Source organism: Didymella exigua (genome assembly GCF_010094145.1).
Source record: "Didymella exigua CBS 183.55 unplaced genomic scaffold M421scaffold_7, whole genome shotgun sequence".
Lineage (NCBI taxonomy): Eukaryota > Fungi > Ascomycota > Dothideomycetes > Pleosporales > Didymellaceae > Didymella > Didymella exigua.
In genome coordinates this window covers 969,339-983,888 of record NW_022984781.1, presented here as the reverse complement: position 1 = coordinate 983,888, position 14,550 = coordinate 969,339, and the positions used below count along the sequence as shown (strand labels likewise).

General features: G+C 54.3%; 8 protein-coding genes across 8 annotated transcripts; 4 read left to right on the top strand and 4 right to left on the bottom strand.

Moving 5' to 3' along the window:
* Positions 1 to 230: 230 nt before the first annotated feature.
* Positions 231 to 1,400, bottom strand: M421DRAFT_418497 (uncharacterized protein). Its single transcript, XM_033591809.1, has one exon. The coding sequence runs from the start codon at positions 1,229 to 1,231 to the stop codon at positions 311 to 313; it is 921 nt and encodes a 306-aa protein (XP_033451260.1). The 5' UTR covers positions 1,232 to 1,400; the 3' UTR covers positions 231 to 310.
* Positions 1,401 to 1,631: 231 nt separating this feature from the next.
* Positions 1,632 to 2,579, top strand: M421DRAFT_99560 (uncharacterized protein; the record flags this gene model as incomplete). The annotated part of the gene is made up of 1 exon (XM_033598768.1): positions 1,632 to 2,579. The coding sequence occupies one exon, from the start codon at positions 1,632 to 1,634 to the stop codon at positions 2,577 to 2,579; it is 948 nt and encodes a 315-aa protein (XP_033451259.1).
* A 168-nt stretch (positions 2,580 to 2,747) lies between these two features.
* On the bottom strand, positions 2,748 to 3,611 carry M421DRAFT_57971 (SYF2-domain-containing protein; the record flags this gene model as incomplete). Its single annotated transcript, XM_033595553.1, has 1 exon — positions 2,748 to 3,611. One exon carries the CDS (start codon positions 3,609 to 3,611, stop codon positions 2,748 to 2,750), a length of 864 nt encoding a protein of 287 aa, XP_033451258.1.
* A 1,283-nt stretch (positions 3,612 to 4,894) lies between these two features.
* M421DRAFT_418494 (cytochrome P450) lies at positions 4,895 to 6,136 on the top strand. Its single transcript, XM_033591808.1, has 2 exons — positions 4,895 to 5,178; positions 5,232 to 6,136. Exons 1-2 carry the CDS (start codon positions 4,933 to 4,935, stop codon positions 5,919 to 5,921), a joined length of 936 nt encoding a protein of 311 aa, XP_033451257.1. The 5' UTR covers positions 4,895 to 4,932; the 3' UTR covers positions 5,922 to 6,136.
* Positions 6,137 to 6,509: 373 nt separating this feature from the next.
* M421DRAFT_99557 (uncharacterized protein) lies at positions 6,510 to 8,772 on the top strand (the record flags this gene model as incomplete). Its single annotated transcript, XM_033598767.1, has 4 exons — positions 6,510 to 6,739; positions 6,848 to 7,479; positions 7,529 to 8,186; positions 8,235 to 8,772. 4 exons carry the CDS (start codon positions 6,510 to 6,512, stop codon positions 8,770 to 8,772), a joined length of 2,058 nt encoding a protein of 685 aa, XP_033451256.1.
* Positions 8,773 to 8,925: 153 nt separating this feature from the next.
* Positions 8,926 to 10,237, bottom strand: M421DRAFT_57977 (indoleamine 2,3-dioxygenase family protein; the record flags this gene model as incomplete). Its single annotated transcript, XM_033595554.1, has 2 exons — positions 8,926 to 9,873; positions 9,929 to 10,237. 2 exons carry the CDS (start codon positions 10,235 to 10,237, stop codon positions 8,926 to 8,928), a joined length of 1,257 nt encoding a protein of 418 aa, XP_033451255.1.
* A 392-nt stretch (positions 10,238 to 10,629) lies between these two features.
* On the top strand, positions 10,630 to 12,284 carry M421DRAFT_418492 (kynureninase 2). The gene has a single exon (XM_033591807.1). The coding sequence runs from the start codon at positions 10,726 to 10,728 to the stop codon at positions 12,202 to 12,204; it is 1,479 nt and encodes a 492-aa protein (XP_033451254.1). The 5' UTR covers positions 10,630 to 10,725; the 3' UTR covers positions 12,205 to 12,284.
* Positions 12,250 to 13,940, bottom strand: M421DRAFT_364238 (glycoside hydrolase family 28 protein). The gene is made up of 2 exons (XM_033589705.1): positions 13,249 to 13,940; positions 12,250 to 13,199 (listed from the first exon to the last, which is right to left on the bottom strand). The coding sequence occupies exons 1-2, from the start codon at positions 13,701 to 13,703 to the stop codon at positions 12,296 to 12,298; spliced, it is 1,359 nt and encodes a 452-aa protein (XP_033451253.1). The 5' UTR covers positions 13,704 to 13,940; the 3' UTR covers positions 12,250 to 12,295.
* Positions 13,941 to 14,550: the final 610 nt, after the last annotated feature.

The window sequence follows — 14,550 nt, the reverse complement described above, 5'->3', positions numbered from 1 at the left end:
GGAGGAGGCCGTAGTCTTCCCGAGTACGAGGGTTGCAGGATGAGGGTGTGCGATCTTGAAGATCCGCAAAGCGGGCTGGAGGTAGTTGAGGTACTGTTGGACACGGGAATTGCAGAAGAAGATTTGGTATTCCTGAAATTTGAGTAGTAGAGTGGAGGTAGTCGATGCGGTATTGATCAGAAGAGTCATGGAGCGAGATATAATAAGTAAACATCTTCAAGCAGGAGGCTGGAAGACTTCAGTAACATGTGGAAAGAATTTATTGGGGTATCATGCTGCTCTAAGACTTATCGGACAAAGACTACTGCTTCTAAGCATCGACTTCTGTCCTCATGCGCCCCCTGGAGATGGAGTCACCCAGCCCCATGTCACCTCCCAGACCAGCGTTGAGCCGCTTGGAGGTATTCAGATTATTCTGGATGCGCCTCTCCTCCTCCGCGTCCTTGCCCTCCTGCTCACGAACGCGCTCTGCGCGCTGCTTCTCGGTTTCCGCCGCGTCCGCCTGCATGGCTGCCAATCGCTCCTCGCGAGTACTCTGACTACCCCCACGGTGTGGCGAACGTGAGCGACGGCGATGATGGTCATCACGGGGCCTCCTCTCGCGGTCACGTGAGCGTGATCGATCTCGACGGCTGCGGTGGTGGCGTCTGCTGTCATCCCGGCGTGGCGAGCGTGAGCGTCTTCGGCGGTCATCGCGGTCTCTGTGCTTCCTATCTCTGTCCTTCTCTTTACTCCGCTTCTCTTCGTATTTAGCTTGCTTCTGTGCGTCCTTCATCGCCTTCAGCTGCATCTCCATCTTTTGCTTCTGGATCATCAGGAGTGGATCCTCGAGAACTTTCTTCTGTGTGTCGCGCGCTGAGTTTGCGTTTGCGTTTCCGAGTGCATTGATGCCGACGGTGGCGCCTTTCTGAAGGTCTTGGGTGTCGTTCTTGAGTAGTTGGTCGATCCTGCGCTTGCCGAGTAGGTAGCCTTCGCGCTCTTCGGTGACGCCTGCGCCGTCGCCGCTCGGTCCAGAGTACATCCAGTCGACGCGCCTTGTGACAGTTCTACCCCCGGCGGATTCTTGTAGCCTTTGGAGTTCCTCAAGTGCGCGTTCTTCTTCGCGCTCCTTGCGCAGCTTCTCGATTTGCTTGCGCTCCTCAAGCGCAGACTTCTCTTCCTTCCATACTCGCTCTTGATTCTTCCGCAAATGGGGATGCCATGACTTCTTGAGGTTGAGATCGCCACCCATGTTGACGGCGCGTGGCTACGGTTCGAGGAAGGTGCTGAGCGCCTCTGGGCTTGTGCGTAGGCGAAGGTGTGTGACGTCTGAGAAGATGTTTGTGACGATATGTGGCTATGGGGTGGACGAACGTGCTAGTGCATCTAGGCTTGTGAGTGAGAGAAGTAGGCGCGTGGTGTGTGAGTGTGAAGATGTTCTAGAGGCAGAAGGGAAGGCGGGCGGGCGACGCTTGCCTTGGCACGCTAGTGCGGCCCCGCTAAAATTCACGAAGGCTGCGCGCATTGGAACATTTTGTTCCTGAAGACTTCTTGACAATTGTAACGAATCAGGAAATCTCTCGGAGCCGGTCAGATACCTCGCACGGCCGCGTATACGTTCCTAAGCCCGGAACGAGGACCAAAACAACACGATGTCCACACGGAAGCGCAACGAATGGCTCGAAGCCGAGGAGAGTGACGATGAGCGCGGCTACGAGTCCGAAGAAGAAAGCAGAGCCCGCACACTGCCCTCCGCGAAACGTCAGAAAACCGCACACTCCGACGACGAAGACGATGGCTACAATTCCGAAGACGACGCAGAGCCAGAAGACCACGATGACGATCCAATATCCAGCAAAAACGCCGAGCTGAAGCGCCTCGAAGAAATCGCCGCAGGCCTCCCCCAAGATCTAAAGCTTGCAGCAGACAAAATCTCCGGGAAACCAATCGACCTTAAAGCGCCCAAGAAAGACAAATCCGGCGTCATATACATCTCCCGCGTGCCACCCTTCATGAAACCCACCGTCATGCGCTCAATGCTCACGCCCTACGGCGGCGTGGGTCGCATTTTCCTGACGCCCGAAGACACAACGTCACGGCAGCAGCGGCTACGGGGCGGCGGGACACGGCGCAAGCTCTTCCTTGACGGCTGGGTCGAGTTCACACACAAGCGGGATGCCAAGTTTGTGGCCGAGAACCTCAATGCGCAGACCATGGGCGGCAAGAAGCGCGGGCGCTGGCACGACGAGGTCTGGAATATCAAGTACCTTAGTGGCGTCAAGTGGGCGCATCTCGTCGAGCAGATTCAGAATGAGAATGCCGAGCGTGCGGCGAGGTTGAGGTTTGAGATCCAGCAGAGTAAGAAGGAAAATAAGAGGTTCCTTGAAAATGTCGAGAGGGGGAAGATGGAGAGCGGAATCAAGGCGACAAGGGAGAAGAGGGGGGATGTCGTAGATGCGACAGAGGACAGCGCGCCTGCAGAGGGGAAGAAGAAGGGCAAGAGGAGGTTGGAGTTTAAGCAGCACGCGGCAACGAGTAAGAGTGAGAAGAAGCCTGAGCCGGGGCAGGATGTGCAAAGGGTGCTGAGCAGTATCTTTTGAGCGAGCGCATAGACAAATGATACCAAGCGCGAAATGATAAATCTTCCTATGTAAAACTCCGCCCATGCTATCGTTGGATCAAGTGATATTTCCAACCCAATAACGCCATCAATCGTACAATGCCTGGGTATCTCCATCATCTTCTTTCCCTCTCGTCCTTTGAAGCTTCTATATCGCCGTTCCTCGCTCAAAGTTCTCCCTGATCTCTGTCGTATACCTATTGTAGAACCGCCCCAGCTTGTCGTTGAACTGCTTGTTCTTCTGGTTGATGTAGGTAATATCGCCCGTATCCTGCTCGTCCCTGATTCCCCTCTTCCTTCTCGCCTCCAACCTCGCCTTCTCGCCCTTTTCAATATCGCCCACGAGGCGATCGATTGCTTCCTTGCTAGGCTTGTGGTCGTGACTGTACTCCTCCTCAACAGCCGTGTTAACCCTCCCCTGCGGATCCACGGTGTAGATCTCCCCCGCATCCGTCTCCACAAGCTGCAGCAAACCTGCCTGGACCTGCCTCTGCAGCTTCGTCGCCTTCTCCTCCGCATACGCCGCCAAATCAACCTTGCTCATCTGCCCGATTTGGCGCTTATACACCTTATTCGCCTCGCCGCGATAATCCGCAAACGCATTGTTGTCCTTCGCACGCGCCTTCTTCGCCAGCCGCCTATCCCAGCTCTCGCTCTCTTCGGCAGTGTAGTCCCAGTTGCGCTTGCGCTCGAAATCTGGGTCGTCGGTTTTCAAAAGCTTGTAGGATGCTTTGGTGTGCGCGTCGGCTAGCTTGGAGAGTTTGGCTAGCCGCTCCGAACGGTCTTCGGCGTCGCGCACTTCGCGCTCTGTCGCTTTGCGGCCGGATTCTTTAGCGGCTTGGAGGGTTTTGAAACGCGCCATGCGCGCGGCGAGGGCGGCTTTTGCGTCTGTGGGTGCGGAGGTGGTGGCTTCTGTGGATGCGGGTTTTGAGTCTGAAGGTGTGTCTTCGGAGGGTTGTGCGGCTTTTGCGATGACCGCTGATGCAGCGTCTGCTTCTGTTGTGTCGGCCATGTTGTGCGATGTGTTGTGTGGTGTGTGGTGTGGTGTGGTGTGTTGTGTGGTGGTGTTGCAGGTGATGCTTGAGAAATGTCGAGGAATTGACGATGGCCAAGACCGTTAACGTTAGCGCCATTCGCACCCATGAACTCGGGACTGCTTCCTCACCCCGCTTCACGACGTTAAATGTCCAAACATCTGGCTAAACACTCGTGGCTATGCACTCAGGTACAGTCGTGTATCAAAACCAACAGCTGGTTCCCCGCGCACCAGTCCGATGCAGTTTACAGTTGATGGCGACATTCACCCGCTACGCAGGGATCAGGTAGGTATTTTCCCGGAGCTAATGTCGGCTCTAAGGCGGTCTGGAATGTAGTCCATTCAGTCAATCAACGGTGAGATGTTGAAGTAAATGCATAACACCGAGACTGGCCTTAGTGCCCGCGATATGGATACTGAAATGCAAGTATAACCTGATAGGCCTAGGCCCGCGGACAGGTAGGTCAATGATCCCGCACATCCAGGAGCACAATCTCGTTGCGAGGTTTCTCTTTTCAACTCCTTTCCTCGATGCAGTGCTTCGTCGAAGAAAGACGTGTTGTCCTCTCCCTTCATCGCCGCATCTACACAGGAGTTACGAATCACCACAGTCGAAGCGCCTGTGGACCACACAAGCACATGCATCATCATGGCCATATCTTGTACGACACTGCTGACACTCCTACCTCTGACATCTGTCATCATCCACGAGACTCTCCTTCGACGAGTCGAGATTGACCACCTTGCATTGCCAATTTTAGCCGTCAACAGCATTGCATGTCTGGTTGTCACCTACCTTTTGGGCTTACTTCAAGCAACAGCTCTTTTCCTAGCATTTTGGTCCTCGCTCTGGATATACATCGGCCTATACCGCCTTTTCTTTCACCCGCTGAGGAGCTTCCCTGGGCCGCTAGGAGCGAGGTTGTCAAAATGGTATACTATCAAGAACGTGACCGAAACACGATGGCATTGGCACAGAGTACAGCAAGATCTACAAGAGCAGTATGGGGACTTTGTCCGGACCGGGCCGCGGGAACTGTCCATCTTTGACCCTGAGGCGGTGCAGGCTGTCTTAGGCTTTCAATCGAAGACGAGCAAGGGTCCCTTCTACGACGTGATGGAGAAGTCACTGCACCTGAACCGTGACAAGCCGTGGCACCGCCAGCGAAGGAAGGTTTGGGACAATGCCATGAAGAAGTCATTGTCCAATTTCGCGCCACACATTGAGGAGATCTGCAATCAACTCATCGAGCGTTTGAGGGAGGCTGAGGGGAAGCCAGTCTTGCTTCTCGAGACGATGACATACTTCAGCTACGACGTTATGTCCGCCCTTGCCTTCGGAAAGCCAATGGGCTTCACCACTGGAGAGTCGAGTGCAGTCGCGGACAACATTTTGAATACCTTCACGCAAAGTCTCAGTGCGATGGGCATCATGTACCACATGCCCTGGATGATGAACGCTCTCGGTGTTATCACATCTCTTGCAGGTCCATTGAAGGACTGGACAGACTGGAGCATCAGCCAAATGAAAGCCCGCATGGCAGTGAGTGCCGAGCACAATATGCTACTACAACTTGAACATACTGACGAACTCAGATGATAGATGGCCCTCCTGACTTGATCGGAGAGCTGATTGAGAATACCTCGGACGACGACGCAGGCCGTGCCCTTCTCTACGGCGAGTCGCGTCTCATAATCAGCGCAGGCAGCGAAACCACTTCGTCGGCACTGACATTCATCTTCATGCAGCTTGCAACGCATCCGCATTATATGCAAGCTGTCCGCGAGGAGCACCGCGCGAATCAGTCTGATTATCACTGCTTCAGACCATTACCGCTTCTTGACGCCGTTATCAACGAGTCGATGCGCCTTTGGCCGTCCATCTTCTTTGCTTCGCAGCGTGTTACCCCTCCCGAAGGACTCACAATCAATGGCCGTTTTATTCCGGGCAACATGATCGTGCAGATACCCCCATTTGTGCTGAACCGCGACGCTCGCAATTTTACGAGACCTGATGAGTTCGTACCCGAACGATGGACGACCAGAGAAGACCTTGTGCTCAACAAATCGTCATTCCTACCATTCTCCACAGGATCGTACAGCTGCGTAGGCAAAACGCTGGCCTACATGGAGTTGCGTAGTGTGATTAGACGAGTGGTCAACGAGTTCGACATTGTCCTGCCGGAGGGATTTGTAGCAGACGAGTACTGGAACGGGATCAGAGATCACTTTACCGCAGGACCACCAAAGCAAATGGTGAGGTTCGTGCGAATCGAAAGTCTTTGAATCGAGCACGTGGACTCCAGATCACGCATCAGCGGTTGACAGCGGATCGATAAGCCTTTATGTACGAACGCGCAACTTGCCATGTAACGTGTATTTGCAACCTGCATCAATCATGGCGGGAAGTGCTACCTTGACAGCAGGGCCACTGGCGTCGCTGTTCAAACTACCGAATACGGAAATTTTGCAGAAAACAATCGATCACGGCAAATTCGAGTGAAAACCACCAGCCCAGCCTTGGCAATAAGCTTTCGGAAATCGGCGGTGAACCTAGACCTCCGCTAAGCGCAACTCACGTCATTTCGTAACTCCAGTTCGTCCCGTGCCTTCCGAGACGGAACATCAACATTCGTTCTTCCCTCCGACAACAATATCATCCGCACCTAGGGTTGCCCCTACGAAGGAACGATTAATCTCTCGAGTGAGCATCACAAGTGATTGGTGTGAACTACTGACGAGATACTATGCAGCGTCTGAAGTATACGCAATCGTCAGAGAAAGACCCTTGAATACCTCCTGGGCTGACTCTGGGATCGAAGCGTTCTGTCAACTCGACATCGAAGCCGAAGTGACGCAACCTCAAATCTGCAGATGACTTCGGAAGGTCACACAGAGCCTCCAGAGAAGCGCCGTCGAGTAGATCGAGTCACGGCAGCATGTGATCTCTGCAAGAAACGGAAAGTCAAGTGTAACGGCGAACAACCGTGTGCTTACTGCCAACGGAAGGGTCGTGCAGATACGTGCACATTCACAGCGCCGAAGGTCCGCGGGGCACGATCTGCTGCTGGGCAAACCCCAAACGGTCTGACGCCCTCAAATCCGTGAGTCTCGCAAATCTTGCAGTGGTCGGAGTGCAGGGCCCGTACGATCTAATACCGCTGACTCGGTGCAAGCATTGAGCAAGGAACCGCTCATTCAACGCCCCGTAGGAGAAGTCACGATGGCGCTGCGGCCATTGGCACATCTCTATCGCCCACCGTTAGCAGAGATGAACACCCAGAAGACACAGCTGTACCTTTAGAAGGTCGCATTCTGCGTGATGCGCAGGGTAAGGTCATCTTTGTCGGCGACTGTGCACCTTTGTCGTTCCTGCAGACTGTCAGGCACTTAATTGCGTCTGCTGTTGATGCGGACGCATTGCCTGCCCAGTCTTCCCGAGACTCCATCATCGAGGTTACCAGGCCAACATCTGCCGATCAACAACCGTCTTTGTCTATGTCCCTACACGAAGTGCGCCCCCTTGTTCAACAATACACTGTCGCAGTCAGTGGTTTGATCGACTTGTTCGAACATGACGAATTGATGAGTGAGATCAGCTCGTGGGCCATTGGCGCCCTCGCTCATCCTCCTGAGTCTGCGGCTGCTGTGTTCTATCTCGTCCTTGCGATCGGGGCACAGGAAACCCACGAGACCAAAGCAGAGGCATGGTTCACCTACGCGAGAGACATACTGCTGAAGCATCTGGTCAACAGCATGAACGTTTCTACCGTTCAAGGCTTTGCACTCGTTGCAGTCTATATGCTTCGCGCTTTCCAACCAAATGGCGCATACCTCTATTTTTGTAAGTATCTAAGGAATCTACGGTCGGAATGAGTTCTGACCAAGAGTAGCTTTGGCCGCTCGCACTGCATATGCAATTGGTTTACATCGTACAGAAGTCAACGCCTCTTTTGGAGAGCCAATAAAAACCATCAGGGGTCGCATATGGAAGAGTGTCCGCGTCGTCGATCAGCTTATTAGCAATCTGCTGGGCCGGCCACCGTCTACCTCGGACGTCGACTGCACGGTGAAGTACAGTATCACCGAAGTTGGCGACGACATAAATGCGCAGATCCTCGACGCAAGTGTGCAGATCTTCATGATCATCGAGCGTGTGGTTGTCGAAGTGTATTCACGCAAGAGAATATCTTTGCGTATCGCTAACTATGTGTCTCGCCAGCTCAAGACGTGGGCTTCGACTTGGCTCAAGCCCTTGCACGAAGCTACCAGCCAAGCAACTTTAGGCAGCTCGTCACCAGAAGCAGCCATTGGTGCTTGCTCTACACTATGCTCCTACTACTATGGTATCATGTTGCTGACGCGACCATTCCTAATCTACGAGCTGTACGAGTACATGGGCGCATCACTAAAAGGCGGCGGTACTCAAGTCGAACACGAGGAGAAGCGAAAGTATGCCGATGCCGCGCTTGATGCCGCATCATCATTCGTAGATACGCTACAGACCGTCATACATACCGGCAAGATGCCTCGTAGGATGCCTCTCATAGTGTGAGCTAGCTCATCCCGTAACAATGTTCCTACAGCTAACACGAACAGGTCATGGCTCTTTACCACATCCCTTGTGTTGGCAGTCGGCGTGCTAGGCCACTCAGGAATGACCTTCAAGGATGATTGTCACGCTTCGATTAGCTGCCTTGACTACTTTGGCAAAGTCGACCCGCATGCTCGGCAATACTCTCTCACTGTGCGGTCCTTACTAAAAACGACCACCACGCATGTCAAGCAACGAGAAGAGTACTTGCGAACGCAGCAGAAGCAGGCCTCGTCGCAGTTGTTTGGATTGCTACCTTCGACTGCGAACACGCCTCGACAAGACATCATCCACCGTCGTCGACACTCAACCGTGCAGCCATTCACCTCATCAGTGACAGAACAGGATGTCCCTGTTGCGCCTGCCACTTCTGATTGGACTATATATGACGCCGAATTCTTTTCCATGCCATGGATGAATGAGAACGACCAGGGACTGCAGGGATTCTTGCAACCAGGAACACACACCTTTGACGGTGCATCTATTGCGGATATACCACTGTTCCCTATGTACGACCATCAAAGTGGCGGGAGCTTCCTATGAGCTCAGAGAATTAAACGCCTTTTCCCATGCAGTGCTAAGAACGCATAAAACCAAGTGCTGCCGCGGTCAAGCTCGATCCGCAGAGCCGTACTCAAGCCACCATGGCGGACCACTACCGTGGGTGCTAAGCTTTGTATCGCATCCAATAATCCCTCACGAGACATTGGCTTCTTTTGTCTCGTCTCTGGACGTCCGCAGGAATGGGATGAGTTTTGTCCCGCCGGTGCCCACCAGCTCTTGCACTTGCCCCTTCTCCGCGGCCATCTTCGTGCTCATGGACGCGATGTCGTTGCGCTCCGCAAACTGCGCTGGCCTTCCCTGACGTGCGGGAATGATGATGAATCGTGTGACTAGGGCGATGTGGATATCGCGGAACCGGCTCAACGCAGCAATAGCTTCATTGTAAGCCTCGAGCAGCTCCGTGTCCTCTTGGTGCGAGTCGACATAGCTTCGAATGTTCGCGATGGACTCGATGTCATCCAGAAACCTCTTGTGTGGGCCGGGCATGTACTCGCGCATCTCGGCGTGGAAGTTGCCACAGCGGGTGTGGTTGACAGAGAGCGCGGCGTCGAAGAATTGCAGTAGCGAGCTTTGTCCATTGCTGCCGCCGCGGTACTTCCTCCACTGACCCTTACCATTGCCCTCATCGTAGAAGACGCCGTTCGGGAGACCAGCAGCCTCCATGTTCATGCTACCGGCCAACAGCGGTCGGATGGTGTAGTAGAATCTCTGTGGGTTGCAACGCTCGTCCATGCGCTCTAGCAGCCTTCCGATATCCTTCATGCTCTCTGTAAAGTATCTGAGTCCAGACACGATTGCAGGAACATCATTGTGCTCAACAGCCTCCATCGCCGCAAGCATAATGTGCAACAAAGGCCCAGCCCGGGCTTCCATTGCATTCGAGATGATGAGGAACCACGATTCGTCATCCGATCCCGTGGCTGTGTGCAGCGCTACCAGATTGTCCGGCTGAGTAATGTTGGCGCCTTTTTCGAGGGGTCTCCAGTTCCACAGGTTCAGGGCTGCATACGTCGCTATTGGGTGAACTTCGAGGTGCTCAGCGGCTTTCAGGAAGGGCACGGAGATGGTAGGGGGTAAGCGCTAGATTGCTTATCAGCAAAGGGTCACCCCAATGGAACGGCTGCATGGGACTCACTTCTGAGGGCTCAGGTCCTTGCCAGACGTAGCCTTGCGTGATGACGGCCAGCATTGAGTATGCTCGTTGCCATTCTGCTTCTGTCTTTAGGTATGCTGTGTCGAGGATGGGAAGCTCGTCGACGCGTTGGCGGATTTGTCGTGTCTCGATCAGCGTTGGCAACACTTCGACAATGGACTCCCATGGGAGGTAGTAGTCGTTCGGTAGACGGGTCAGTGGTGCACTCGCAGGCAGGAAGCCATTTTTTGAGATGCCATATGATGGCAGGGCAGCTGCGGAGGGAAGAGCTTCGACTTTGTGAGGGCTCATGGTGGATGTGTAGTGAAGAAGTGAAGGCTCAATTGGAGTCTAGAGGGGTGCATTACTACTTAACGGTTTCTGATACCGCTTTTACGTGCAAAAACAAGGATCCACTACTTGATTGCAGCCCATGGATCTCATGATCGCGGCACGGTGAAGCGAAGGCTTGGTCTAAGTGTTTGTAATATCTTCCGGTTTTGGAGGCAGGACGTGGTTCCGTTAAATATCCGTTCCGACGCTCAGCTAGGGTACAAGCCCTTAGAACAGAAACTCAACGGAACTATGTCCAACTACCTCCAAAAGCGGAAGGTGCTGCACACACTAGAGGATGGTGGCGTCAGATCGTCGGAAGCAGGCGACGGAAACAACTCCACGATTTTTGCAAGACGTAGTGTATATATGTCAGCAACGTGTCGCTCCAGCATCTGCTCATTCAAATTTCACATCCCTTCGCGGCATTGCATTTCTCACACCCACTCCAAGTGCTGAATCAAAAGATGGACGCTACCTCCGCTATCAACCAGCTCCGACAGGGCCAGAAGCCCGAGTTTCCCGCGAATGCCGACACGCCTGAGTTTGCGCAGTCTCTCGACAGCAGCAACCAGATCCTGAAGACTTTCCGAGACGAATTCGTCGTCCCGACCAAGGCGCAGCTTGCGCGGAAACAGCTCAAGGACGATGCTAAGACATCCGCAGAAGCCAAGAGCGCCGATGACGAGGGCATCTACTTTTGCGGCAATTCGCTCGGCCTCCAGCCCAAGGCTGTTGGCGAGCACCTGAACGCTTACTTGAAGACCTGGGGATCCATCGCCGTTGGCGGCCACTTCACAAACTTCGAGGACTCGCCATTGCCCGCGTACCAGGATCTCGCTGCACAATGCTCACAGCAGATGGCCGACATTGTCGGTGCATCGCCCTCAGAAATCGTTGCTATGAACACATTAACAATCAACCTTCATTTGATGATGGCCGCATTCTACAAGCCCACAGAGAAGAAGCACAAGATCATGTGTGAATGGCGACCCTTCCCCAGCGACTGGTATGCTATCGAGTCGCAAATCGAGTGGCATGGTCTGGACCCTAAGAAATCCATGTTGACCGTCGAGCCGGACGAGGGCTACCTTATGACCACCGAGCACATTTGCAAGCTCATCACCGAAAACGCCGACGAGATCGCTCTGGTCATGCTTCCCGGTATCCAATACTACTCCGGCCAGCTCCTCGATATCCCCACCATCACAGCACACGCACACAAGCACGGTCTGACGATCGGTTGGGATCTTGCGCACGCCGCTGGAAACGTCGAACTGAAGCTGCACGAGTGGGACGTCGACTTCGCCTGCTGGTGCACCTACAAGTACATGAACACGGGCGCGGGCTCCGTCGCCGCCGCCTTCGTGCACGAGAAGCACGGCAACAACGACCACAATGTCGGCCTCAAGGGCTGGTACGGCCACGACAAGTCCTCCCGCTTCCTCATGGACAACAAATTCAAGCCCACCCCCGGCGCGCAAGGGTTCCAGTGCTCCAACCCCTCCATCGTCGACCTGACGTGTCTGTCGGGAAGCCTGAGCGTCTTCAACAAAACCACCATGGCGCAGCTCAGGTCAAAGTCCCTCCTGCTGACCGCTTACGCAGAGCACCTGCTCTCCGCCATGGCAACACGGAACATCAAAGACGGCGACTTCCCGTTCAAGATCATCTCGCCCACAGACCCGCGGTTCCGCGGCGCGCAGCTCAGTGTCCTGCTGCAGGAGGATCTTATGGAGGACGTCGCTGCGGCACTGGAGAAGAACAGCGTCATCTGCGATAAGAGGAAGCCGGGAATCATCCGCGTGGCCCCTGCGCCGCTTTACAACACCTTCGCGGACGTGCAGAAGTTCATGGCTGTGTTTGAGAGTGCGCTGCAGCCCAAGACGGAGCAGAGCGAGGCGCAGGCCAGCAGCGTCAACGCGAATGTCGAGGCACGGCTGTGAGGAATCATGAGTTAACGAGTCTTGCATAGTTTAGCGTTCTGTATTATTGCATTTGATACCATACTTTCTACTATCCCGCTTACGTCTTCGTCTAATCGTCCGCCTCGCTCGCTGGGATACAATCAACGCCGATATCGCCCTGGATATTCTCGCACACAATCTGCGACGGCGAGCCCGCAGGACTCGTGATATTGATGTTCTCGAGATGAATCCCATTGCACGTCGCGCCGGGACTGCACGTCAGATCCGCAACAACCCTGCCGTTCTTCCCGCTCGAGCTGCCGGAGATATTGATGAAGTTGACGTTAGTGATGTTGACCTTGCTCGGGTACTGCGCACACGCGGTCGAGTTGATGTTGAAGTAGCACTGGTCCAGCACCACGGGCGCATCCGTGTTCTCAATGATGATATCCTTGTACGTGATGTTGTCGATGTAGCCGTAGCCCACGTCCGGGCCGGCCCAGGCCTTGAGGCGCGCGCCGTTCTGGCCGTTGAGCAGCGTGATGTTCTCCAGCCAGGCGTTGCTGATGTAATCCTTCACCCCGGGGTACTGGCCGATGGAGCCCATGGAGACGCCGTGGGTGCCGTTACACCACAGGTTCTTGACGAAGATGTTGGTTGTGTTGGGCTTGGGTGAGAAGCAGTCGTCGCCCACATTGACGCGGGTGTTTGTCACTGTCAGCCCGTCGACGTTGAGCGAGTCGAAGCCGTCGGTGTTCTTGGGCAGCGACGAGGCGTTGGTGCTCACGGCGTCGATATAGATGTTGTCGAAGACGACGTTCTTGGTCCGCACGAGGAACGTAGTCCAGCAGGGAGAGTCTTTGAGGTGCAGACCCGAGATTTCGATGTTAGTCGCATTGTCCGTCAGGAAGAGGATGGGGCGGTAGAACTTGTTGTTTGGGTCTAGGATCTCAGCACCTGAGAAGCCATCCCACCAGGCTTGACCGTTGCCGTTGATGATGCCAGTGCCTGAGTCGGAGTAGATTTTGACGTCCCTAGTCGAAGTTAGCCTTCGAGAGAAGTCCAGCACGATTGACAACTCACTTTCCGCCCCAGACTGTAAAGGTAATGCTCTTCTGGAAAGGGTAGTAGAAGTTGTTGGCCTGCCAGTACTTGATGTCGTTGGTGTACTTGAGCTCTCCATCGATGTTGACGTATACATCTTTCAGGAAGCTGAGGTCGAGCTTCTTGCCGATGACATACTTGTGGTTCTTCTTGAGGTGCACAAGACCGCCGTGGTTCGCCTTCTTGAGCGCCCAGAGGAAGTCGTCACTGATGTCATCTGTGTCGTTCTTAGACGCACGGATGGTGATCTTCTTGCGATCGTGCGCAACGGCGTTGCCCCAGTTGTCTTTCTCTCGAGGCTTCCTGGGCAGCAGTGAATCCGAGCGAGGAACCAGTACGGAAGCGCCAGCCGGGACAGAATTCTCGCTGAGAGCCGAAGCAGACACCGAAGTCAGAGAAGCCGCGAGGGCAAGAAGAACAGAGAAGGACCTCATGGCGCCGAAATGATCACAGACTGGTTTACAGCGTCCTATCTCGCAACGAGACGTCTTCCAGAGCAATTTATAGTCGGTCCTCGACCTCACTCATGTGTCTTCCGCGCCTTGGCTGATCTTGGCTCCATTATAACAGTGAACGAGTTTCTCCGCCATGGGCCTGAAATCTTCTCCTCGGCCGCTGTTCATCTCCACAGTGCATCAGTGCATGCGGGGTCCCCGCGCGCTAACCCCAAGCATTCCAAGCATCCTTGGATGAAGCTTGGGGCAGCTTAGGGTAAGCTTGGTGGGCAGGGATGTCTTCTGGGAGATGGGCCAGGTTGGTGTATGCGCAAGGTGTCGCGGTTCGTGGATGGACGAACGGCTAATTTCCCGCCAATTATCGAAGCAGATGACGACATCTCACGAGCTGCGAGTAAACAACCCAAATCTCGGTGTTTGCCTGTTCAAGCAAGCTTGGCCTTCATCTTAAGGGTCAAGGACAAGATGAGGCTTTCGCAGTAAGCGTGCGCCATGTGGCTGGATGGGTGCGGATTAAAAACCGCAGCGGCGTTTGCGTCGTGCCATGGCGATCGACCCGGTCTCTGTACGCACCAGATACGATCCTAGAAGTTGCCTCGAACGAACTAGACGCTCGCCGAGGATGCCTTCGACTTATCTGTCCAACCACTTGCCCACATGTCGAGTGCCTACTAAAACGATTTTTCGAGACCAGAAAGGACCTTGACCATCCCGCAGAAACAATGTGGAACGGACCGAGTTCGGACACGACCTCCAGGAATCTGGAGAGGGAAACATAGTACAAACGGATCTGTGTTCCAGCAGCGCGCATAAGTGCACCCTCACA

Coding starts and splice junctions, on each gene's coding strand:
- M421DRAFT_418494 (XM_033591808.1), top strand. CDS start 4,933: ATGACATACTTCAGCTACGACGTTATGTCCGCCCTTGCCTTCGGAAAG. Junction 5,179..5,231: donor AAATGAAAGCCCGCATGGCA/GTGAGTGCCGAG, acceptor TGACGAACTCAG/ATGATAGATGGCCCTCCTGA.
- M421DRAFT_418492 (XM_033591807.1), top strand. CDS start 10,726: ATGGACGCTACCTCCGCTATCAACCAGCTCCGACAGGGCCAGAAGCCC.
- M421DRAFT_364238 (XM_033589705.1), bottom strand. CDS start 13,703: ATGAGGTCCTTCTCTGTTCTTCTTGCCCTCGCGGCTTCTCTGACTTCG. Junction 13,200..13,248: donor TTTACAGTCTGGGGCGGAAA/GTGAGTTGTCAA, acceptor AACTTCGACTAG/GGACGTCAAAATCTACTCCG.
- M421DRAFT_418497 (XM_033591809.1), bottom strand. CDS start 1,231: ATGGGTGGCGATCTCAACCTCAAGAAGTCATGGCATCCCCATTTGCGG.